The sequence below is a fragment of the Rhinatrema bivittatum genome, chromosome 15, assembly GCF_901001135.1.
Source record: "Rhinatrema bivittatum chromosome 15, aRhiBiv1.1, whole genome shotgun sequence".
Classification (NCBI taxonomy): Eukaryota; Metazoa; Chordata; class Amphibia; order Gymnophiona; family Rhinatrematidae; genus Rhinatrema; species Rhinatrema bivittatum.
In genome coordinates this window covers 80085435-80110113 of record NC_042629.1, presented here as the reverse complement: position 1 = coordinate 80110113, position 24679 = coordinate 80085435, and the positions used below count along the sequence as shown (strand labels likewise).

The 24679-nt window shown below is 46.8% G+C and overlaps 1 protein-coding gene across 8 annotated transcripts in view; it reads left to right on the top strand.

The window, feature by feature from the left end:
• MTOR (mechanistic target of rapamycin kinase) overlaps positions 1-24679 on the top strand; it is a 284248-nt gene that overhangs the window by 77905 nt on the left and 181664 nt on the right. For all 8 annotated transcript variants that reach the window (XM_029578927.1, XM_029578922.1, XM_029578924.1 and 5 more), the window contains 7 exons: positions 415-577; positions 805-897; positions 1007-1153; positions 1317-1459; positions 13011-13173; positions 13262-13407; positions 17839-17914. In XM_029578927.1, the coding sequence (XP_029434787.1) occupies positions 415-577; positions 805-897; positions 1007-1153; positions 1317-1459; positions 13011-13173; positions 13262-13407; positions 17839-17914 (931 nt within the window). The remainder of the gene's footprint in view (positions 1-414; positions 578-804; positions 898-1006; positions 1154-1316; positions 1460-13010; positions 13174-13261; positions 13408-17838; positions 17915-24679) is intronic.

Below are 24679 nucleotides of genomic sequence, written 5' to 3'. Positions count from 1 at the left end.
TCTGCTTTCTCTTTTACTGTTTGCATATTGCCTCAAGGATCTGTGGCACTTGTTTCCTGCTCACTGGTGCCAGGATGATGTTAACAATGTAATATCAGCAATATAACTGGCCTACAAGTAATTCACATTGTGTTGTAGTCTCTGCTATTAGTAAGCTAGTTGCAGGATTTGCTGAATGTAGTTGGTGAAAAATGGACTGGAGCTTGGATCTTCAGACTTCACATCTGGTTGTTCTAACACTACAGGCCAAGAAACCAGAATATTCTTGCATTCATCTGCAGCAGAGAAAATGATTCTAATCAGGGAAATAGGTTAGGAGACTGCTGGCAACAAAAGGAGGAAAGGCATAGCAGTGCAAGTATTGCCAACATAGATAGTGGCAGCTCATTGTTTCCTTTCACTCTTTGATTACAGAGCTGCCCTAGACACTGTAGATCACTTGACGGAGTCCCTTGATTTCACTGATTATGCCTCCAGGATAATTCATCCGATTGTGAGAACACTGGATGCGAGTCCTGAGCTCCGACTCACAGCTATGGATACATTGTCGTCTCTGGTCTTCCAGCTTGGGAAGAAGGTGATACTCCTCTTGGATAGGAAACTACAGGAGGGAGAAGGAGGGTGGCTTATGTGTTAGAATGTTACTGTGGGACAGGGACAGGTCTGAGTGCAAGAGTGAGCGGGATCGTTAGAATTATTTTTGCGTCTGGAAAGAAAATGTTTCTAGTCTATTGTGTGGGAAGATCCTGCTATTTGCATATTCTCATCTTGCTCATTATTATAGTGCATCCTTTTTCTTCACAGTACCAGATTTTTATACCAATGGTGAACAAAGTTTTGGTGCGTCATAGAATAAATCACCAGCGCTATGATGTTCTCATTTGTAGGATTGTTAAGGTGAGTGCTGAAATGTAAAGAAAGGAGCTCCTGAGAGGCGGGAGAGGACTGTCCTGGTGCCTGTGTCACAAATGGTTTCCCTTGTATATATTGTGGTTATTGTTCATAGGGGTACACGCTTGCTGATGAAGAGGAGGATCCCTTGATCTATCAGCACCGAGTGACGAGAGGGAACTTGGGAGATGCTTTGGCCAGTGGCCCTGTAGATCCTGGACCTATGAAGAAACTACACGTTAGCACCACCAATTTACAGAAGGTGAGAATCTGGAAGCCATGGGTTTCCTTTGGGTCTTAGAAACCTTAAATCAGGGGACTCCTAGAGTTAAAAAAAAAAATTTTTGAAGCAGTGTTGGGATGGAAAGAAGAGAAATAGGCCAGGCCACACTGGCAATAAGGGTGATTCTTGCTATTTTTCTCAGGCTTGGGGTGCTGCCAGGAGAGTATCAAAGGATGATTGGTTGGAGTGGTTGAGACGCCTAAGTGTTGAGCTGCTGAAGGATTCCTCATCACCAGCACTACGCTCTTGCTGGTCTCTGGCACAGGCTTATAACCCCTTGGCAAGGTACTGAATCTCTCGCAACAGGAACATAGAAATAAGAGTGAATGTAGGCATATCTCTGTCCAAGCTGAATGTAAGAGGCAAACCAGTATCAGTTACCCATGAATACATTTTAGGTTTCTTTTTGAGGAGATATGTTCCCTGCAGTCCTCCTCAGTACTGCAGCACTCTCTGTAACCCTAATCCACTTACAAGATGAAAACAATATTATTTATTTATTTTGGGAATTTATATGCTGCTTATTCACAGCCCCAAGTGGCTCATAATTAAATCATACGTAAAAATATAAAACGTAATAAAACCATTTTAAAAGCAAGCTTGTTTCTGAAGGCTTAAGAAAAGCTGCTTGGCAATAGTGCTAACACAATAATTTTGGCATAATTGCTGGAGGGAGAAGAATAAATAAAACTGCAGTAAAAGCTCCAGTATCCCACACTATTATCAGGAATGCTCCGTTAACTGGCATCTCCCCCAAGCAGCACCTTTTTGTAGGGGAGAGGGGGTGGGTTGAATTAGGAAACAGACTAACTTTTTTCTCTTCTGTCCACTATAGCTTCAAACCTTCTTCTCCCTGTTCCCTGCACACTGCTGATGGGATCTTCTTAGTGTTTGGGTAATTGCCCGGTTCTTGTGGCCTGGTTTGGCCACTGTTGGAAACAGGATGCTGGGCTTGATGGACCCTTGGTCTGACCCAGCATGGCAATTTCTTATGTTCTTATGTTCTTAAGCATAATCGAACACGGCTACGCTTTAGGTTTTGCACGGCCGATCCACAACCGCTTCATGGTTTCCCCATGCGCGTGCTGTCAAAAGAGACAAGCGGTACACGAGACCCTGCTGCGCTTACAAGACCTTGGTGCCATAGTTCCAGTTCCAGCTGGAGAACTCGGGCGCGTGCGTTACTCGATCTATTTCATTGTGCCGAAAAAGGAAGGAACATTTCGCCCCATCCTCGATCTGAAATAGGTCAATCGGAAGCTGAAGGTGCCTCATTTTTGGATGGAAACTCTGCGCTCCGTGATAGCATCTGTCCACAAGGGAGAGTTTCTGGCGTCGTTGGACCTGACAGAGGCTTATCTGCACATTCCCATCCGCCCGGATCATCAGAAGTACCTACGGTTCTCGATCCTCGGCCAACATTTCCAGTTTTGAGCACTCCCGTTCGGCCTTGCGACAGCACCAAAGGTCTTCACCAAGGTGATGGTGGTGGTGGCAGCAGCCCTGCGGCGCGAGGGAGTATTGGTTCATCCCTACCTGGACGATTGGCTGATTCATGTGAAGTCGGAGGAATTGTGCAGGACCGCGGTCCAGCGGGTCCTCCGGAGGTTGACTTCCTTAGGTTGGGTGGTAAACCCCGACAAGAGCCATCTGATTCCTTCTCATTCCTTAGAGTTTCTGGGAGCAAGATTCGATACGGCCTCGGGCAAGGTGTTTCTTACAGAAGAGAGACTTTCCAAGTTGATTTCTTAGTTGGATTTATTCAGTTCCATGCTTCAGCCCACAGCCTGGGATTATTTGCAGGTCCTGGGGTCGATGGCTTCCACTCTCGAGCTCATTCTGTGGGCCTTTGCTCATATGCGTCCTCTGCAGTCTGCGTTGCTCTCCCGCTGGAGTCCACTTTCCCAGCAATTCCAGCTTCAATTACCGCTGACAGACGTGGCGCATGCCAGTCTACATTGGTGGCTGTGTCCAGACAACTTGCGTTGGGGAGAGGGAGATTCCCACATGGATCGTGGTCACAACTGACGCCAGCCTCTCCAGATGGGGGGCGGTGTGTCGGGGAGTGGCGGTGCAGGGCCAATGGACGAAGACGGAATCTTCCTGATCCATCAATCGCTTGGAGACCAGGGCTGTTCTGGTGGTGTTCTGGCCCTTCTTCCCTTGGTGGAAGGGGGGTCGGTGAGGATACTATCCGACAATGCCACGGCAGTGGCTTACATCATTCGTCAAGGAGGAACCAGGAGCCGTCCGGTGGCGACGGAGGCACGGTTGCTGATCGCCTGGGCGGAATGGCACCTTTACAAGACTGCAGCCTCCCACATCGCTGGGGTCGACAACGTGCAGGCAGACTTTCTCAGTCGAAACCAGTTGGATCCATTGGAGTGGGAACTCTCAGATGAGGCCTTTTGTCTTCTGTGCCAGCGTTGGACCAGGCCATCCATGGACCTCATGGCAACATACCGCAATGCCAAGACTCCTCGTTTCTTCAGTCGGCGACGAGAACCAGGAGCAGAGGGAGTAGATGCTCTGGTTCTGCCCTGGCTAAGGGACGTTCTGTTGTACATCTTTCCTCTGTGGCCGTTGGCCAGAAAAGTGTTGCGCCGCATAGAAGTTCACCCGGCTACAGTGATTCTAGTGGCTCCGGAATGGCCACGACGTCTGTGGTTTGCGGATCTTCTGACTCTAGCCGTCGACGGTCCGCTGTGGTTTCCTCCGTCCCTGACTCTACTGCGCCAGGGGACCGTCTATTTCGGTGAGGTCAATCGCTTCTGTCTAGCGGCATGGCTTTTGAAAGGCAGAGGTTAAGTTCGAGGGGTTATTTGCCTGTGGTTATCGCCACGCTCTTGCACTCCCGTAAAACCTCATACCTCCAGAACCTATGTTAGGGTCTGGGGGGTGTTTGAGTCCTGGTGTGTGGAACGTAGCATTCGTCCTGACAAGGTCTCAATCCCGGAAGTTCTGGATTTCCTTCAGGCGGGCTTGTCCAAGGGTCTGGCCTTTAATTCCTTGAGAGTTCAAGTAGCGGCATTAGGTTGTTTTCGAGGTAAGGTGCACGGGGTGGCACTGGCCTCTCATCCCGATGTAGCTAGGTTCCTGAAAGGGGTTAAACACTTGCGCCCTCCAGTTCGGAATCCCTGTCCTTCCTGGAAACTTAATTTGGTTCTCCGCGTCCTTTGCTCGGCCCCCTTTGAGACCTTGAAGCGGGCGACCCTGAAGATCTCACTTTGAAAATGTTGTTTTTGGTCACTATTGTTTCAGCGAGGCGCATTTCAGAGCTCCAGGCGTTATCTTACAGAGAGCCTTTCTTAAGGATTTCAGACGCAGGTGCTTCATTGCGCACGGTTTCATCCTTTCTCCCGAAGGTGGTCTCTGCTTTTCATTTAAATCAGTCTGTGGAGCTTCCTTCCTTTGTGGGTTTGGATTTCTCTTCGCCAGAGGCCAGAAATTTGCGAAAGCTGGATGTGAAACGGGTATTGTTGCGTTACCTGGAGGTCACGAATAGTTTTCTTCTGATGGATCATCTTTTCGTCTTATGGAGTGGACCCAGAAGGGGTCAGAAAGCTTCCAAGGCAACTGTCGCCCTGTGGCTAAAGGAGGCTTTCGTGTCTGCGTACCTTGTACAGGGCCGGTCGAATGCAGTCGGGCTTAAGGCTCATTCTACGCGCTCGCAATCGACTTCGTGGGCAGAATGTCCACAGGTGCCGCAAGAGATTTGTAGGGCAGCTACCTGGAAGTCCACTCATACTTTCGCGAGACACTATAGACTTGATGTCCGGACACCTGAGCCTGGGGAGTTTGGAGCCAGTGTTCTCTGAGCGGGACTCTCGCAGTCCAACCCTGGTTAGGGAAGCTTGGGTACATCCCAGGAGTCTGGACTGATCTGGGTACATACAGGGAAAGGAAAATTGGTTCTTACCTGCTAATTTTCATTCCTGTAGTATCACGGATCAGCCCAGAGTCCCACCCAGGGAGAGTCCACTCGGCCGGTAGTTCATTATTTCTGGTTGTAAGTTTCATATGCCCCCCTGTTCAGGGTCAGAATTATAGGGCACTGTTTTGGAGTTTGTTACGAGTTTCATTTCCTCTGCTCTTCAGGGGGAGGTTGTTCAGTGACAGTTGTGAATCTTTATTATTGTTCTGCTTGGGTACAGTAGAATACTGACAGACTCTGGGTGGTACCTCAGGGGTATACGACAGAGTCCACAGAAATTGGTCTGTCTCCGCCTGCTGGAGGGGAGGTAAAACCCAGGAGTCTGGGCTGATCCGTGGTACTACAGGAATGAAAATTAGCAGGTAAGAACCAATTTTCCTACTTCATATATGTGAGTTTGGAAAGTGTTCGAGGTCTGGTGTCAAGAAGCACCATCGTTCCACTTTAGTTCTCGGTCCCTCAGATCCTTTCTTTTTGCAGAAATGTTTACAGAAGAGTCTGGCCTCAGTTCGATTAAGGTAGAAGTGGCGGCCTTGACCTGCTTTAGAGGAAAGGTTCTTAAGTCTTCCTTGGCTTTTCATCCAGATGTTGTCAGATTTCTCAAGGGAGTGTAGCTTTTGTGTTGTCCTACTTTGGCAAGTGGTTCCTCCATGAATTCTTAATTTGGTTTTAAGAGCCTCATGTGGGTCACCTATTTGAACCATTGAAGAGAGTGTCCTTGAAAGACTTTACTCTCAAGACAGTCTTTTTGGTGGATGTTTGCTTGGAGAGGCGTATTTCACATTTACAGGCTTTGTTGTGCAGAGATCCTTTTCTTCAGTTTTCTGAGGATGGTGTTTCCATCAGAACAGTACATGTTTTTGCCAAAAGTAGTTTCTACGTTCCACTTGAATCAGTCTGTGGACTTACTGGCCTTTTGGAAGTTGTATTCCTCTTCTTTCCATGCTAAGGAACTTCATGTTATAGATATATGCAGGAATCTCTGGAGGTATTTAAAGGTCACAAATGGCTATTTCTGTTATTTAGTGGTCATAAGGGGGAGAAGGCTTCTAAGGCATCCATTGTGTAATGGATTAAGATGATAGACTTGGCCTACATTTCCAAGGGTCTCCAGGTTCTGAGAGCCTTCAGGCCCATTCCACTAGGGCGCAAGCTGCGTCTTGGACTGAATCTGTTTGTGGCACCACGGGAGATCTGTAGCGTAGCAACTTGATAATCTTTGCACACTTTTACCATGCGTTGTAGGCTGGATGTCCATGCTTCAGATTTGGCAGTGTTTGGAGAGAGTGCTGCAAGCAAGTCTTTCGGGCTTTTAGGAAAGTTTTGATACATCCCAGTGGTCTGAACTGATTTGGGATTGATAAGGAAGAAAAAATATGGTTCTTACTTGCTAATTTTCTTTCCTGTAGTCCCACAGTTCAGTCCAGACTCCTGTCCAGGGGTTCTAAAGACCACTTGCTTTCTGTGTGTAGCTAGGTCAGTTCATTGTTGGTGTTCAAATTCCTTTCCTTTCCTTGGATTTGCTGTTGGTTTTGGTGTCCCCCTGCTTGAATTTCAGGGGGTTAATTCTATTTTGTTTTACCTTCTTTACATATTATACTGAGCAACTGCACATGGCACATTGTACTGTGAAACCTTTTGTCTCCAACTGCTGATAGGGGAAAAAATATAATTGTCTGGACTGATCTGTGGGACTAAAGGAAAGAAAATTAGCAGGTAAGAATGAACAATTGCCTTCTACAAGTTGAAAAAGGTGGAAAGAAGGTCAAATAGTGCTGTTTCATCTTTTCATTTTTTTATTTGATGACAATCCTTAGCTAGGAATTCCCATTCATGTAGCTTGTTAGACCTGCTTGTCATCAGCTTGCTTACCAGCAATAGTTGTTCTTTGATGACAGCAATGCACAAAAGATACCCAATCCACAACTCTCACTGGTATTTCTCAATAATTGTTCTAGATAGCTTAACTATACAGTAAATTGAGGAGTAGCAGATATGGTGACATGTGGAAAACCACTGCAGTGCTCGACAGCAATTCTAGAAAGCTCTGGAAAATGTCCTTTGTGCTGATATAAAACAGTCGCATGACCCATCTGTATGGCTGTTTGGACTGCTGTCGTCAGAGAACATCTATGCAATTTTGCCTTTTCGTAGCATGTAGACAGATGGACTCAGGACCAATGGGTTTATGCTGCCCTGGCAGCAGATGGAGATGAAGTTGGGTTTCAAAGCTGACGTCACCCAAGATATAACCCTGCAGTGACCTCATCCATTCAGTATCTCTCCATCTCCTAGCAGATGTGGATTGTGCCTTCCCTATCAGGAACACAGTACTCTTTAGAAGAGGAAATTTTACCTTTAAATTTTACTTTTAAATTGGAGAAAGATCAAGCCCCGCTCTCCTGCGGTGATACTTAATGGTTCGTTCCCCAGTTAAGAATTCCTGAGACAATTTCCGAGATCCCTCAGAGGTTGCCTTGTCCGGTAGCCGGTTCCCGGAGTGGACTTTGCTGCTGAAGCAGCTGAAAGGCAGCAGGTGCAGGAAGCTGAGTGTGGTAGTGATGGCCTATGACCTCTCCCCCTGCAGCCGGAGACCATCTCTGTACTCAGCCGGTAAGTGCTGAGCCCAGGTAAGTAAAGAAGAGCTCCTCCGATTCAGAGTTGTGGAAGGGCTTCGGTAAGTCTTTCCTCTGGTCTCCTTGCTCAGCGCACCGTACTGGCGACATTCCTGGTCCCGTTAGGGCAAGGGAAGGGGGGTTTCTGAGTGGGTTGAGCGGCCCCCCCACAATGGGTTAGACTCCGCTTCAGACTCAGTGGGCACTCCATGTGGCAGGCTGCGGTTGTGCCATCTTGCGCGATGTTTGGTGCGGCACCATTTTCCCCCGTTGTCGGTACGCGCGGTGTGGGCCGGCCCTGTTTTGCACCTGTTGCGCGCATAAGTGCCCGCACACGTGGGCACATAACTGCGCGCATAACTACACGCATACATTTGCTCACAACTGGATGCTTATACTTAAGCGTGTCGGGGCAGATTTGTGCGCGCTCAAGCTCAGGTGCTAACCAGCTGAACGCACAAGCTGCTGTTAACTATGGCTCCGTCAAAAAAAAAGAAGCACAAGCGACACACTCTTTGTGCTGCCTGCCATATTAGGGCAGCACAGTCTTCCCTTGAATCCTTCTGTATCAGCACAGTGAGGAAGCCCAGGGAGGGCCGGACTCTCAGAACTTCTCCAAGTCCGGCCCCTCCCAGTCAAAGGACGGGTCAGCCACGATCTTATCTGGTAGTACCCCGGATCTGAGCAATCTCGGGGCTGCGTCCTTCCCAGGAGAGGGCAGTTCAGTGACCCCTATCTCAGTTCCTCCTGGGCTAGGTATGGACCCAGCGATCTTTTCTTGGGTGGAATTCTTTCAGGACTTTCAAGCCTTTGTTCAGGTGCAGTCTGCTGCTCCGTCTGGTCTGAGCCCCAGCTGGGAAGGCCTTGTCCTCCCAACCCTATCAGCATGCCTTGGGACATGCCTCGCCTCACCAAGTGTATCCCTGACAATGACCCAGACACCACAGACGACGATGGGGATGCAGACTCATTGGAGGACGGGGAAATCCCTCCAGGCCTGGAGCCATACCGGACCATGCTACGGTTTTTCCATAGAGATGAACTGCTTGCCCTGGTCTCCAAGACCCTGAAGACTTTGGGAGTTACCGGCACAGACCCTATGTCAGAACCAAAGAGGAATCCCATCCTGGTGTCTCTATGGAAAGCCTTTTGCTATTTCCCGATGCTGGAAGCCATCCAGGAATTGATTGACTTGGAGTGGGACGCCCTGGAAGCCAGTTTTAAAAGAGGTCAGGCCTTGGAGGGCTTGTACCCTCTGGACCCGGCGCCCAAAGAACGCCTGCGTTCCCGAAAGTGGACGCCCTGGTCTGCATCGTCTCGAAGCGAACAACTATCTCAGGAGAGGGAGGAGTGGCCTTGAAGGATGCACACGATAGGCGGTTGGAGTCCATCCTTAAGCAAACCTTTGATGTGACAGCAATGACACTATAGATTGCTTCCTGTTGTGCCTTGGTGGCTCGTTCGTGTCTACTTCTCTCAAGAGAGGCAGATAGCTCAGGGGCGCATCCCAGAGAGGCGATGGAGCCTGCTGCAGCCTTGATACGCACTAGCTCTGACCTAGTGCGTATCTCGGGCAGAGGAGTAACCTCATTGATGGCGGCCAGAAGACAGCTATGGCTGCGAAATTGGTCAGCGGGCGTGATCTCTAAGGGAAATTTCACCAAGATGCCCTTTAAGAAATCCCTTCTATTTGGAAGTGAATTGGAAAAGCTAGCCAGTAAGTGGGGTGAATCTCCACTGCCCCGGCTATCTGAAGATAAGAAAAAGAGGTCACAGTGCCCCTCGCCCATGAGGGGTTGGGTCAGGGGCTCTCAGCACTTCTGGCCTTACAGAAACTCCTCATTTCAGAAATCTCAGCTCTCGGGAAGGCCTGTCCTTTTGGAGCCGACAATCAAAAAGAGGAATTTGTTCGGGCTCAGTTTCATCCCGAACTGCCCAATGATGTTTGGCTGACCCTTCTACAAGAAGAGGAGATAGGGGGCCAACTTATCCCTCTTCTATCAGAGGTAGGTCGAGATCATGTCGGACAAATGGGTACTGGACATCATATGAGAAGGATGTGCTCTAGAATTTTGCAGCCTCCCTCAGGACATGTTCATAATATCACCTTGCCACGCTCAGCACAAAAAAACTGGCAGTGGAATCCACGTTGATAAGACTCCTCAGTTTGAGGCTATAACCCCGGTACCTACACCCCAGGAAAATACGGGGCATTATTCCATCTATTTCATCGTACCCAAGAAGGAGGGTTCATTTCGCCCCATCCTGGATCTCAAGAGCGTCAGTCGTCACCTGTGGGTAATTCACTTCTGCATGGAAACTCTTCTCTCCATCATAATGGCCATGCAACCAGGAGAGTTCTTAACATCCTTGGACCTCTTGGAGGCCTACCTTCATATCCCAATACGTAAAGACCACCAGCGTTTCCTATCCTTTGTGGTACTGGGCTGCCATTATCAGTTCCATGCATTGCCTTTCGCTGGCAACCGCCCCCAGAACATTCTCCAAAATTATGGCACTAAGGAAAGATGAGATCCTGGTGCACCCTTACTTAGGCAACTGGCTTATCCAGGCGAATTCATTGGAAGAGAGCCTCTAAGTGATCAGCAGGGTCAGGTCCCTGCTTTAGGAACTCGGTTGGGTCGTGAACATGGACAAGAGCATTCTCAAGCCCTCCCAGTCCTTAGAGTACCTGGGAGTCCGGTTCAACACCAAGCAGGACAAGGTATTCCTCCCTGCCTCGAGGATAAGGAAACTGATGTGCCAAGTGTGTTGTTTGACGAACACAATGCACCCCAGGGTGTGGAGCTATCTCAAGGTCCTTGGCCTGATGGCGTCAACCCCGGAGGTAGTACCATGAGCGAGGGCAAATATGCAGCCTCTCCAACACTCCCTGCTGTCATGTTGGAACCCACTGTCTCAAGACTATTCGATTCACCTCCACCTACCATTGGAAGTATGTTCTCTGCTCCAGTGGTGGCTACAGGAAGGGCATCTATCGAACTGACTAGTCCTTATGACGGACGCCGAACCTCTGAGAGTGGGGAGCCACCATCAAGAATTGACAACCCAGGGGCGATGGACCAAGGAAGAGGCACACTGGAATATAAACCGCCTGGAAGCCTGAGCTTTTAGACTAGCATGTCTGCAATTCAGCCACAGGCTCCAGGGACAAGCAGTTCGCGTGAAGTCGGACAACGCAACAATGGTAGCCTACATCAACTGCCAGGGAGGAACCAAAAGCCACCAAGTGTCTCTGGAGAGACCCGCTTATGGAATGGGCAGAGTTAAATCTTCAAGGGATCTCGACCTCCCACATCGAGTGAAAAGACAACGTCAGAGCAGACTTTCTCAGCAGGGAGAGTCTGGATCAGGGGAATGGGCATTGTTGACCAGAGTCTTGATTGCTGGAGCCTCCCATCCATCAACCTACTGGCCACATCTCACAATGAGAAGATCCCCCGATTCTTCAGTCGCAGAAGAGATCAGCGCTTCCAAGGGATCAATGCCCTTGTCCAGGCCTGGACCGAGGAGGACTTACTGTAAGTCCTTCCCTCCGTGGCCTCTGCTGGGTAAGGTCATTTACAAGATCGAACACCACCGAGGATTAGTCCTTCTGGTGGCCCTGGATTGGCTAGATGCCTGTGGAATGCAGACATATGGAGGCTTCTAGTGGAGAGCCCCCTATGCCTCCCCCGGCACAGGGACCTTCTCCAACAAGGTCCGATCCTTCACCACGACCCAACTCGATTTTGTCTTACAGTCTGGCCCTTGAGAGGGCTCGCCTGCTAAAGCGTGGATATTCGGTGACAGTAATCGCCACCTTGCTCCGTGCATGGAAGTTCTCGACGTCCTTGGCGTATGTGCGGATCTGGAGAATATTTGAGGCCTGGTGCGAGGTACGTGGGGTGCCCCCTCGGACGACCAAGATCCCTATAATTCTGGAATTGTTACAGGATGGCCTGAACAAATGACTGTCCCTCAACTCATTGAAGATCCAGGTGGTGGCTCTCCTGTTTCAGAGGCGAGGTGAACAGAGCCCTCCTGTTGACACATCCGGACTTGGCCCGTTTCCTAAAAGGAGTTAAATACCTCCAACCACCCTTAAATTGGCCGGTCCCCCTATGGAACCTCAATCTAATATTGGACTTCTTAGCAGGGCCTTCCTTTCAGCTGCTGCGTGCTCTGTCTCTACGCCTGTTAACGCTGAAGAATGTATTCTTGGTGGCGATATGCTCGGCTCATCACATCTCTGAACTACAGGCGCTGTCATGTCGGGAGCCATCCCTTCCTTCTTGCCAAAGGGAGTCTGAGTTTCACCTGAACAAGTCCATTTCCTTACCGTCCCTAGATAGACGCAAGGATTCGGAAGACTATTGCCTCCTAGGCTGTTAATACGGTATCTAGAACGTATGGAACCGGTGCGCAAGATGGACTGCTTGTTTGTTCTTCATGGTGGAAGGAAACAAGGCAAAGCAGCTTCGTGAACTACCATAGCTTGCTGGATCAAGGAAGTGATCACGGGAGCTTATGTAAAGGCAGGGAAGCCTTTACCCCCTTCAGGTTAAAGCTCATTCCACTAGGGCTCAGGCAGTATCCTGGGCAGAAGCTGAGCTACTGTCTCCTGTCGACATCTGCCGAGCAGCGACGTGCTCTTCCTTGCACGCCTTCTCCAGGTTCTATCGCTTGGATGTCCAAGCCCGACAAGACATAGCCTTTGAGAGGGCGGTGCTAACAGGACCCAGGCTGCCTCCCGCCCCGTTCGGGAGTAGCTTTTGTACAACCCATTGGTCCTGAGTCCATCTGACTACACGCTAGGAAATGGAGAAATTACTTACCTGATAAATTTTGTTTTCCTTAGTGTAAACAGATGGACTCAGCATCCCACTCACAGCTGCCCATGAACAGTGCCTAGGAATCGCACAAGAATCTCGATCCCAAAGAGGTTACAGGTAAGCCATCACCCTATCCCTAGATCTGAGCATCTATTATGTTGCTGGGATTCAGTGCTTATGTTTGGTTGAGTACAGTTAGTCACCAGTTTTAATCAAGTTTTTAATCATGTTTTTCAGTAGTATGTCCACAATGGCTTTTGAAGAGACTACTAAATGGCTGAGGTCACTGCAGGGGTGTATCTAGGGTGACGTCAGCTTTGAAACTTGACATCCGTCTCCATCTGATAGCAGGGGAGCATAACCCATTGGTCCTGAGTCCATCTGTCTACACTAAGAAAAACAAAATTATCAGGTAAGTAATTTCTCCATGTTTCTATCTCTTTGGTCCTCAGAGATCTCTTTAATGCAGCCTTCCTTTCCTGCTGGTCAGAATTGAATGAAGATCAGCAGGATGAACTGATCCGGAGTATTGAGCAAGCACTAACTTCCCAGGACATTGCTGAAGTAACTCAGACACTTTTAAACCTGGCTGAGTTTATGGAACACAGTGACAAGGTAAGAGAGGGACATACATTAACCTCTGAAAATCTTGCAGAGTGCAGCTATCAGATTTCTTTGAAATGCTATCTGTGCTTCTGTACAGGGCCCCCTCCCACTGAGGGATGATAATGGCATTGTGCTGCTAGGAGAAAGAGCTGCTAAGTGCCGAGCATATGCCAAGGCCCTGCACTACAAAGAGCTGGAGTTCCAGAAGGGCCCCAGCCCTGCCATTCTCGAGTCTCTTATCAGGTAGGTACAAGGCAGCGCCTCATGCAGCCATTTCTTGCAGGAATGATGTGCAGCGTGTCTGTGAAATGAGGCTGCAGTTTGAGAATGATGAGCAATTAATTACATTCTATTTTAGATTGTCATCTCTTTCTAAAAAAGGGACCCGGGCAGCATACAACTAATGTCAAAATATAGTATCACAATTACAATAGAATGGCATAAAAATAAAATATGGTAGCATATAATACAAAACATATATATAAAAAGGCATATATCAGTAACTATTCCCTTCCTGTCCATCCTCTCATATGGGATCAGGAAAGTCCACAGACATTCCCACCTAAAACACTACCCAAAAATAAACCTGCACCATCCCACTGCCTCCTATCTGGGTCAGTGTCTGGAAGAAAATACTTTTCTAAAGGATGCTGTGTGACTGGTGCTCTGGAAGGGGGCTGTGGGGATTGGTGCCCTGGGAAGTGGGATGCTGTAATATAGATCTGACCTGGGCAATGAGATGAGGGTTTCTTTTCGCAAAGGAGTAAGTTATTTTCAGGTAACTGCTAAAAATGTGAGTTATTTTACTGTAAAGTAATGCAGCTTAATTTTTTTTTTTAATTCAAAAGCATTAAATGCATTGGATGAACTTGGACAGGTCACGTGCCTCTCTTTACAGCATCATTCACTTCCTGTGTAGCTGGCAAAAACATGTCATAGTGTGATACCAGGTGACATGACACCATACTATATGATGTTAGATAGTATTACAGTACAAACTGACATGATTTGAGAACTTTTCATGTATTTTAAGATTTTCTTGGTGTTCTACCATCGTAATTAGACAGATTTTATCATAATAATTCTTGCTAATAGGATGTTACGGGTTCAGACCATGCACACTGGTATCCTGCCCAGGGGCTCTGACCTGGGAGGCTAATCTCATATAAACACAAATTACTAGGATTATACCTGGGGGCTTGAACCCAGGAGCTTATCCCCTACACAAATGGCCACACACAATTACTAGGATTATACCTGGGGGCTTGAACCCAGGAACTTATCCCCTACACAAATGACCACACACAATTACTGGGATTATACCTAACTAAGATACAACACTGAGACTACCTCAGGCAGAAAAGAAGGCTCCATGCATAAAGATACCCCAGAATCACAAGCGGATTGTGATACATTAAAGGAGGACCTTGCAAGACTGGAAGATTGGGCATCCAAATGGCAGATGAAATTTAAGTGCAAGGTGTTGCAGATAGGGAAAAATAACCCTTGCTGTAGTTACACGATGTTAGGTTCCATATTAGGAGCTACCACCCAGGAAAAAGATCTAGGCATCATAGTGGATAATACTTTAAAATCGTCAGCTCAGTGTGCTGCAGCAGTCAAAAAAGCAAACAGAATGTTAGGAATTATTAGGAAGGGAATGGTTAATAAAACGGAAAATGTCAAAATGCCTCTGTATCGCTCCTTGGTGAGACTGCACCTTGAATACTGTGTATAACTCTGGTCGCCGCATCTCAAAAAAAGATATAGTTGCGATGGAGAAGGTACAGAGAAGGGCAACCAAAATGATAAAGGGGATGGAACAGCAACCCTATGAGGAAAGACTGAAGAGGTTAGGGCTGTTCAGCTTGGAGAAGACATCTGAAGGGAGATATGATAGATATGATAGAGGTTTTTAAGATCATGAGAGGTCTTGAACAAGTAGATGTGATTCGGTTATTTACACTTTTGAATAATAGAAGGACTAGGGGGCATTCCATGAAGTTAGCAAGTAGCACATTTAAGACTAATCGGAGACAATTCTTTTTCACTCAGCGCACAATAAAGCTCTGTAATTTGTTGCCAGAGGATGTGGTTAGTGCAGTTAGTGTAGCTGGGTTCAAAAAAGGTTTGGATAAGTTCTTGGAGGAGAAGTCCATTAATAGCTGTTAATCAAGTTTACTTGGGGAATAGCCACTGCTATTAATTGCATCAGTAGCATGGGATCTTCTTAGTGTTTGGGTAATTGCCAGGTTCTTGTGGCCTGGTTTGGCCTCTGTTGGAAACAGGATGCTGAGCTTGATGGACCCTTGGTCTGACCCAGCATGGCAATTTCTTATGTTTTTATGTTCTTAATCAGACATCTGTAGGAAGGGATTGTGACATGACAGCGCCTGGAGCTCCAAAATTCTCACACAATCCTCTAAGGACTAGATTCAGATTCCAAGATGGTCAAATGTTCCGCACCTGAGGACGCAAGTTCTTACCTCCCTGAAGGAACCATAGAAGATCCAGATGGGTGAACAGAGGATACCCTTGCACCTTACCCTGGAGCAACCCCATGTTGCTACCTGCACACAGAGTTAAAGGCCAGTCCCTTGACCAGAATCTTTCTCTAGAAAAGCCAAAATATGCAACACCGTAGCCTGAAAAGACTGAGGCTGCACTCTGTGAACAGCAGACCAGGACTTGAAGATCATCCAGAATCCACATACTTCAAGGATGTAGAAAGTGGAAATAATCGCTTCAGAATATCCCCTCCATCTCAGTTGTCTCCTCTTAGAAGCAAAGCTGCGAGACAGAAGTGAGCCGCTTGGTTCAAAAATATTGGGCCCTGTTGGAAAACAGTCGACTGATGTCTGAACCTCAGGGGCACATCTGTGTCCATGTGTGATGGAGTGTATGTCTCCAGGCTGAGAACCAAACAATTAATCAGGGAAAACCTAAAAGGTAGGATGAAGAGAACCAGCCTTTCTCAGGGAGAGTGGTTTCTTCCACCAAAAGAGTTCAGAAGGCAGTTGCAGCTGTGGGAAGGGGGCAGGCCATATGACTGGGCCAATCAGAATAGTTCAGGGGAGTATTTCTCCCGAGGGTCCCTCACCTGCTCCTGATGGGCCAAATGCGGGGAAGTATTTAAGGAGCCTTCCTCCAGCCACTCCTTGACTTGGCAACTTGTTTGCTTGAGTCTGCTCACTCTGGTGAGTCTCCTGGTGCTTCGGTTCCTGGTTCCTGCTTCTCTCGGTGATCCCTCGGTGTTTGACTTCGGACTGGCAAGCGGTGATCCCTCGGTGTGTGACTTTGGACAGGCAAGCAGCGATCCTCTGGTACTCGACCTCTGACTTCTCTCGGACCATCCACCTCCAAGGGCCCACCTAAGTCCCAGCGGCTCAGGTCCCTACGGGCTCCTCCCGGGGGGACCGCAGGCTTCCAGTGGCGAAAATCCAGCTGGCCCTTGCACTGTCCTAACGCCTCTTCGACCTCTCAAAGGTCCACCTAAGTCTCAGCGGCCCGGGTCCCTAAGGGCTCCTCCTGGGGGGACCGTGGGTCTCCAGTAGCGAAGATTCAACTGTCCCTTGCTCCGACTTCATGCCTCTCCACCCTCTCCATGACCATCCAAGTCTTTGGCACCGAAGAACCAACCAGTCTCAACTTCTGTTCTGCCTCGCCACCCGACGGGGGATCTCCTAAGGTTATCTACAACCTCCCGTCGGTCCAAGGGTTCACATTCCCTCTGGTCATAACACTCTCTGACTCTTACCTATGTATTATGGGTGAGCTGTGAGGCCTCCCTTGGATTACTCTGCTTTCTCTCTGACCCTTACCTATGTATTATGGGTGAGCTGTGAGGTATTTCTTGGTACTGATCTCAGTTATGTTTTGTGACAACCAACTTGTCCTTCACAAATTATTGCTAATATGACATATCTTGGACTCCCTACTTATTGACCAGCTAAGCACTACAACTGTGCCAGAAATACAGCTTTTGGTATCTTTTTAATAGCATATGAGGCTCCTAAGTTGATCTTAGCTGAATTGAAAAAAAAAAGAAATTTGGAATGAGTTTCTGGAGCACAGGTACATAAATAATTATTAGCCAGATAGACTTGGCTTACTTCTAGGAGTGAGCAGCATGGAAAGAACTTTCATAATGGGATCTGCCAGTTACTTCTTAGTGACCTGGACCTGCCACTGAAAGAGACAGGATGCCAGACTTGTATCATTGGTTTAATCTATCATGGCATTTGTTATGCTGTGAGTTCAGAGAGCATAGAGTCATCCTTGATATAAAGAATGACATTTTTTCTTTGAATTGAAAATGAATGAATCCTAGTATCTTGAGCTGGAAATATGATTCTAGGATGGTGGGTGCTGATATGATTAGCAGATATCACAGGAACAAACTTTCACCCATGAAATTTGGCATTTTCAGCTTGCAGGGGATGTAACTCCTTGAGGAGGTAGGATGATATGCAATGTAATTGGTAACTCAATAAGGTCTGCTCTGCGATAGCTTTGCAAATAGTGTTTGGACTTGATACTATGAAAACAGCAGCTATTATCCCATTGCAGAAGAAGGTATGGGGTTTGGTTTGATCTAATATTTTATCCTGCTACATGTTGGCTAGAGATAGTGACTAAATAGCTGATGGTTTTCTGTCTTTTTTTTTCTCTTAGCATTAACAATAAGCTCCAGCAGCCGGAGGCAGCAGCAGGGGTTCTAGAATATGCGATGAAGCACTTTGGGGAGCTGGTGAGTTCATGATAAATGAATGATTTAGCTCTAGCTTTTCCGACTAGTTTATCCTGAATCTGAACTGATGTCTGGTGATTGCTTTTTCAATGCAGCTGGTCTTATCCCGTTCTGAGCCTGCCCTTAGGAAGCAGAACTGTCGGATCTTGTTTTTCTGTTACTACTTTCTTTTTAAATGTCTGTACTTAGTTGCCATGCAGTAGCATTCACCTTTGCAGGCTGGTTGCTGTGGCTCTTAACTAGTCAGAGCTGCTGTTGTGATTAGCCAAGCCATTTGTCACTGTAGTTCTTTGGTGTCAGATTCCAGCACTTTTCTTACTATATTTAAATAATTGTGGGATCACAGAAACCTAGAAATTGATGTGGGGCTGTTTTTTTAAATTGTATTTATAAATATTGCAACGTCTAGGGGCCACAGTTTATACTAAATAGAGGAGTAATGAACTCTGGATTCAGCCGGGGGTCAGCACTGATCCCTGCTCAATCTTTAGCTGCGGCATTTCTTTTAGGTAGTGGCCCTTTAAGACTATGGTGGTCCCTTGATGTTGGGGCCGCCATCGCACCTAAAGGGCCGCTTGCCACGTTCTTTTGTCCTGCAATATTTGACTGAGACACAAAAGAATGTGCCATAAAGCTGGGACCCCCCCAAATTTCTAAATAAAGTAATTGGTAGTTCAGGGGTCCCCATCCCCTCCAAAGTTGTAAAGTGTTTATAGGGGTGGCGACCCCTGAACCACCAATTACTTTTATTTAGAAATTGATTGGGGGCGAGGGCTGTCGCCACGCGCAAATTGGACATTATTTATTTATTTTTTTAAATGGAGGAGCTGGGGCCGCCTTGATTGGCCCCAGGTTGAACCGGGGGCAGCACTGACCCCCAGCTCAACCTTTTCTTTACATGTGGCACTTGTTTTTTTTAAGGTTCCAGGTACTTGAAATGTGACGCAGGAGCCTCAGGACCGCTTTAAGGTCCCAGGGCTCTCGCATCACATTTACTCCTTTTAAAAAAAAAAAAAAAAAAGTGGTGTTATTTTATCGTGGCAGACCACTTTCTCGGTCGGCAGTCAGATCAGTCCAGATGCATGGGATGTACCCAAGCTATCCCTCTAGTGAGTGGGACACTGCCATGCCTGCTGTCAAGACTTCTGAACCAAAAGAAGCTTCTTTCCTGGCTCAAAACTTGAGACAAAAGTGCTTTGAATACGTATGCAAGGAAGACCAGGTTGCTGCTCTGCAAATAAATGGCAACACCAGGTAAAGTTCTGCCCACGAAGCCACCTGTGCCCTGGTCGCATACACCCTCAATTTCTTGGGATGCAGCAAACTCTTGGATATGTAAGCCTCCTCTATCACTTCCTTACTCCAGTGAGCTATTGATGCCTTCAAAGCTCTTCTGACCCTACTAGAACCTCTAAACTGAACAAATGATAAGCCTAAGTTATGAAACTATTAGTGACGTTTAATTACAGCAGAAGAACTCTCCTAACATCTAAATAACAAAATTAAGTATACTCTCTTCTACCTGAGTCCTGTTGAAAGGAAGAGAGACATACCATCTGGTATGATGAAAAAATGCGAAACCATCATAGCAACAAAGGAACCATGAGAATCTACACTGCTTCATCCAAAGAACCCAAAAAAGGATCTCTACGCAATAGAGCCTGAAGATCCAAAATTCATTTGGTGGAACAGATTGCTACCAGAAAACATCACCTTAAGAGTTAAACCAGTTAAGTGCTTCTCTTAGAGGCTCAAATAATGACTAACCAGGTTTGACCACACTATATTCAGATTCCAGGGAGGTACTGATTCTCTTATTGAAGGCTGAATATGCTTCACTTCCTGAAGGAAACAAGACTCATTTGGATGATACAATAAAGGTCTGCCCATCAGCTGGCCTCTGTAACTGGCAATAGCTCTTACCTGCATCTTAGCAAGTTAAAGGACAACCCTTATCCACTGCCTCCTGCAGGAATTTTAAGATAACCAGCACCAAAGCTGCTCTAGCAGAAATCTTCCTAATCATGCACCAATTCTCAACTTCCAGGTTTTCACCAACAAGTCCATCACTGGTTCTCTTCATTTGGACACAATCTGAGAGAATGCCTCCTGGGACATACTCCAAAATCCAGCCTGTTGCAGCTGAGGAAATCTCTATTTCCTAGCGTGTAGCCAGATGGACTCGGGACCAATGGGCTATATGCTCCCCTTCTAGCAGATGGAGACGGAATCCCTAGATACATCCCTGCAATGGCCTCAGCCCTTCAGTATCTCTCCGTCTCATAGCAGATGTGGACGTGCTTTCCCTATGGGGATCGCTGTACCCTCATAGCAGATGTGGACGTGCTTTCCCTATGGGGATCACTGTACCCTTTAGAAGAAGAAATTCTACTTGTAAATTGGAGAAAGATTGAGCCCCGTTCTCCTGTGGTGAGACCTAAAGGTCACTCCCCCAGTTGAGAATTCCTAAGGTGATTTCTGAGATCCCTCAGAGGTGTGCCTTGGTCCAGTAGCTGGTTCCTGGCATGGACTTTGCTGCTGAAGTAGCTGAAAGGCAGCGGGTGCAGGAAGCCGAGTTCAGCAGTGATGATGAAAGCCCTCTCCCCCTGCAGCTGGAGACCTTTTCTATACTTAGTAAACACTGAGCCCAGGTAAGTTAAAAAAACAAAACAGAGAGAAGAGCATTCCTCCCAATTCAGAGACGATGGAGGGGTTTTAGTAAGACTTCCTCTGGTCTCCTTGCTTGGCACGCCATACCAAGGTCATGCCCAATCCCGTTGGGGAAAGGGAAAGTGGGCTGCTGAGCAGGCGAGTACTGGTTCTTGTAAGCAGTCTGAAATAGAACTCACGATAACTGTGTATGGGATGGTTTCTGGAATAGGAGAGGCTAGGAGAGATTTAGGAACGTAGGCCCTCGTGGAGCGAGTACCAGTTCCTATCTGTTAATCTGTAATAGTAATCCATAAGATATAGGTATGCAATATTCTTCTGAGGAAGAAGAGAGAATGAGAAAGGAATTAGGAACATAGGCCCTTGTGGAGCGAGTACCGATTCCTATCTGCAATGGTAACTCACGATCTCCATACCTACGATAACGTCTTAGACTGAAAGGAGCCTTAGCGATTAGAACAGTGGCCCTCATGGAGCGAGTACCGGTTTCTGTCTGTAATAGGACTCACTGTGTTCACGTCTGCGATAGCTTTCAGGCAATAGGAGTCTTCTGAGTCTTCAGGAATGTAGGCCCTCGAGGAGTGAGTACCGGATCCCGTCCAACAATCTGAAATCAAGAATACAGAGAGCGGAGCCCCCGAGGAGCGGGTACTCCTGGTAAGTTTGAAAAGGCCGAGCAGTGGAGAAGAATTCCCCTTGCTGACTCGGAACATAGTTGCAAGTAGCGTGGACTGCCGAAGCAAGTCCCGTTGGAGTTCCTTGCTAACTTGCTAGTAGTTAGCCAACAAAGACTTTTAAATTGAAAACGGTTGACGTCAGAACGGGGGGACACCCCCGAGGTTCGCGCCCTTGCTGGTACAAAGTCTGGCGCGCACGCCCTTACATCATCAGGAACATGGCGGATCCGTAGCGTCAAGCCAGACCGGGGATACCGGGACCAAGAGGTGGAGAGAAGCCGCGGCTGCATCTGTCCGTCTAGCCGCAAAGGTAGAGAGGGTGGAGCGAGGGCGAGAATAGGCACGAACGCAACACATGCAAGCATATCAAATCGGTTTACAGTAGTTAGCAATTAATCATTTAAAATTATTTGCATTTCCAAAGAAGCAAGAAGTAAATACATTATTTCATAATATAATTAACATAGCAAACTAAATAGTATGCTAAATAATCAAAATTTAAATATTTAGAGAGGTAGTATAGTTAGGGTAGAGATAGTATAATAAAAATATACATTACCTTGCTATTAAACCAGAAGTGTAAGATAGTTATGCTAACAGCTCTTGGTAGGCTTGTTTAAAAAGCCAAGTTTTAATCCCATTTTTAAATAATTTGATGTCAGCTTCAAGTCGTAATTCCTGCGGGATGGAGTTCCATAGAAGGGGTCCAGCAATAGAGAGAGATCTTTCTCTTACAATATTTAGGTGGGCAATTTTGGGGGAAGGAATTGGTAGCATCCCTGTTCCGGTTGATCTGGAGATTCTTGAGAGGGTGTGGAAGTGAAGTGAAGAGGTTAGCCATTCAATTTTTTCATTATAGAGGGTTTTGTGTATTAGTGATAAGACTTTATGCTGGGTCCTGTATTTTACCGGCAGCCAATGAAGTTCTTTTAATATTGGGGTGATATGTTCAGATCTTCTAGTACCTGTCAAGAGTCTAGCTGCAGAGTTCTGCAGTAGTTGCAATGGTCTTGTTATATTTGCGAGAAGGCCTAAGAATGGTGAGTTACAGTAGTCTAATATTGATAAGACCAGTGCCTGTAAGACAGTTCTAAAGTCTTTAGGGAATAGGAGGGGTTTTAATCTTTTGAGTATGTTTAATTTGAAGTAACAATCGCTTATGATTTTTTTAACACAGGATTTCATGGAGAATTCGCAATCTATAAGAATCCCTAGATCTCGTACTTCTTGGGAGATGGGGTAGTTTTTGGCCGCTTCTTGAATTTCAAGCTCTTTTTGTCTTGCTTAATTTAGGGGAGATGTATAGGATTTCAGTTTTTTTAGTATTTAGGGAAAGATTCATTTGCGTTAATACCTTTTCAATGGTGGATTGGTATATGTCCCAGAGCTTTAGAGTTTGGTCAATGGACTTTTGGATCGGTATTAAAATTTGAACATCATCGGCATAGATAAAATGTGTTAGACAGAGGCCTGATAGAATTTTGCATAAAGGGAGCATATAGATATTAAATAGTGTAGAGGATAGAGAGGATCTTTGGGGCACTCTGAAGTTGAGATCGATAGGATGTGACTCTTTATCAAGAAATGTATCAAGGTTCTATTTGTTAGGTAAGAGCTAAACCATTTGAGTGCTATGTCTTTAATGCCTATTTTGTTTAGTCTATCAAGGAGGATATTATGGTTAACTGTATCAAAGGCTGCCGAGATGTCCAGTAAGATTAGGAAGTAAGATTGGCTGTTTTCGGTTCCTCTTAGGATGATATCTTGTAGTGAAGTTAAAAGGATCTCTGTGCTAAAATAATTTCTAAATCCATGTTGTGCTGGGTACCCTGGAAGAACCCCAGATCTGAGTAATCCCGGGACTGGGTCTTCCTTGGGAGAGGGCAATCCATAGGCACCTACCACCTGGGCTAGGCATGGACCCAGCTGCCTTCCTTTAGGTGGAATTCTTTCAAGGCCTTCAAGTCTTCGTACAGGCGCAGTCTACTTCACTTGCCCCTTTCCAGACGGAACCCCAGCCAGTAAGGTCTCCCTCTTCCAGCCCCATTGGCAGACCTCAAGACATGCCTCGCCTCACCAAGGGTATCTCTGGCAGGGATGTGACAGCATGCATGAAGAAGGGGATCCAGATTCCTTGGAAGATGGGGAAAACCCACCTGGTTTAGAACCACATCCGACCATGTTACTTTTTTTCCATAGAGATGAATTGCTGGCCCTGGTTTCCCAGACCCTGAAGATGCTGGGAGTGCCTGGGGCAGACTGTGTGATGGAACCAAATAAGAATCCCATTCTGGTTTCTCTACAGAAAGACTCTTGCTATTTTCCAGTGCTGAAAGCCATCCAGGAGTTGATTGACCTGGAATGGGACGCCCCTGAAGCGAATTTTAAAGATGGACAAGCATTAGAAGATTTATACCCCCTGGATCCGACGACAGGAGAACGTCTGTGTTTCCCTAAAGTGCACTGTCTCGAAGCAAACAACTATCCCAGTGGAGTTGGAGCAGCATTGAAGGATCCGCATGATAGGCGGATAGAGTCCATCCTTAAACAGGTCTTTGATGCAATAGCAATGACCTTACAGATTGCTTCTTGTTGTGCCTTAGTAGCTCGTTCGTGCCTGCTCCTTTCTCGGGAGGTGGATGACTTGGGGGCAAATTCCAGAGAGGTTATGGAACCCGCCAACTTTTTAGCTGATATAGGCTCTGACCTAGTCCGTACATCAGCCAGTGGTAGTGGCCAGAAGACAGCTATGGCTCAAAATTGATCAGTAGACGCAACCTCTAAGGCAAACCTCACAAAGATGCCTTTCAAGGGATCACGCCTCTTTGGAAGCGAATTGGAAAAGCTGGCCAGTAAATGGGGTGAATTTCCAGTGCCACGGCTACCAGAAGATAAGAGAAAGCAGTTAGTGTCCCTCGCCCATGAGGAGTCGATCCATGGGCTCCCAATGCTTTTGGCCCTACAGAAAATCGACATTTCAGAGGTCTCGGTCCTTTGGGAAGTCTCAATCCTTTTGGAGTCGACATTCCAAGAGAGGGGTAGGTTCAGGTTCGTCCCGAATCCCCCCCAATGAAATTTTGCTGATCCACCTTTGGAATGAGGCAATATTTATTTATTTATTTATTTATTTTAAGCATTTTATATACCAAGATACGTTGGGAACATTTTATTTATTTATTTAAAGAGTCTTCTATACCGATGTTAGTCGAAACATCACCTCGGTTTACATGGAACAAAAGCAACGGAAATTACAAGTAACAGGGGAAGGGTAGGGGGTACAAAAAACCAATATGAGAGCAGAGAAGCATAGGAACAATCATCTCGGTTTACAGATAACTCAACGTAGCAAGAAGCTTCACAGAAGAACATTTAAAGATAATAATGAATAATCAAGAAACCGTTATAATGAGGTGTCAAT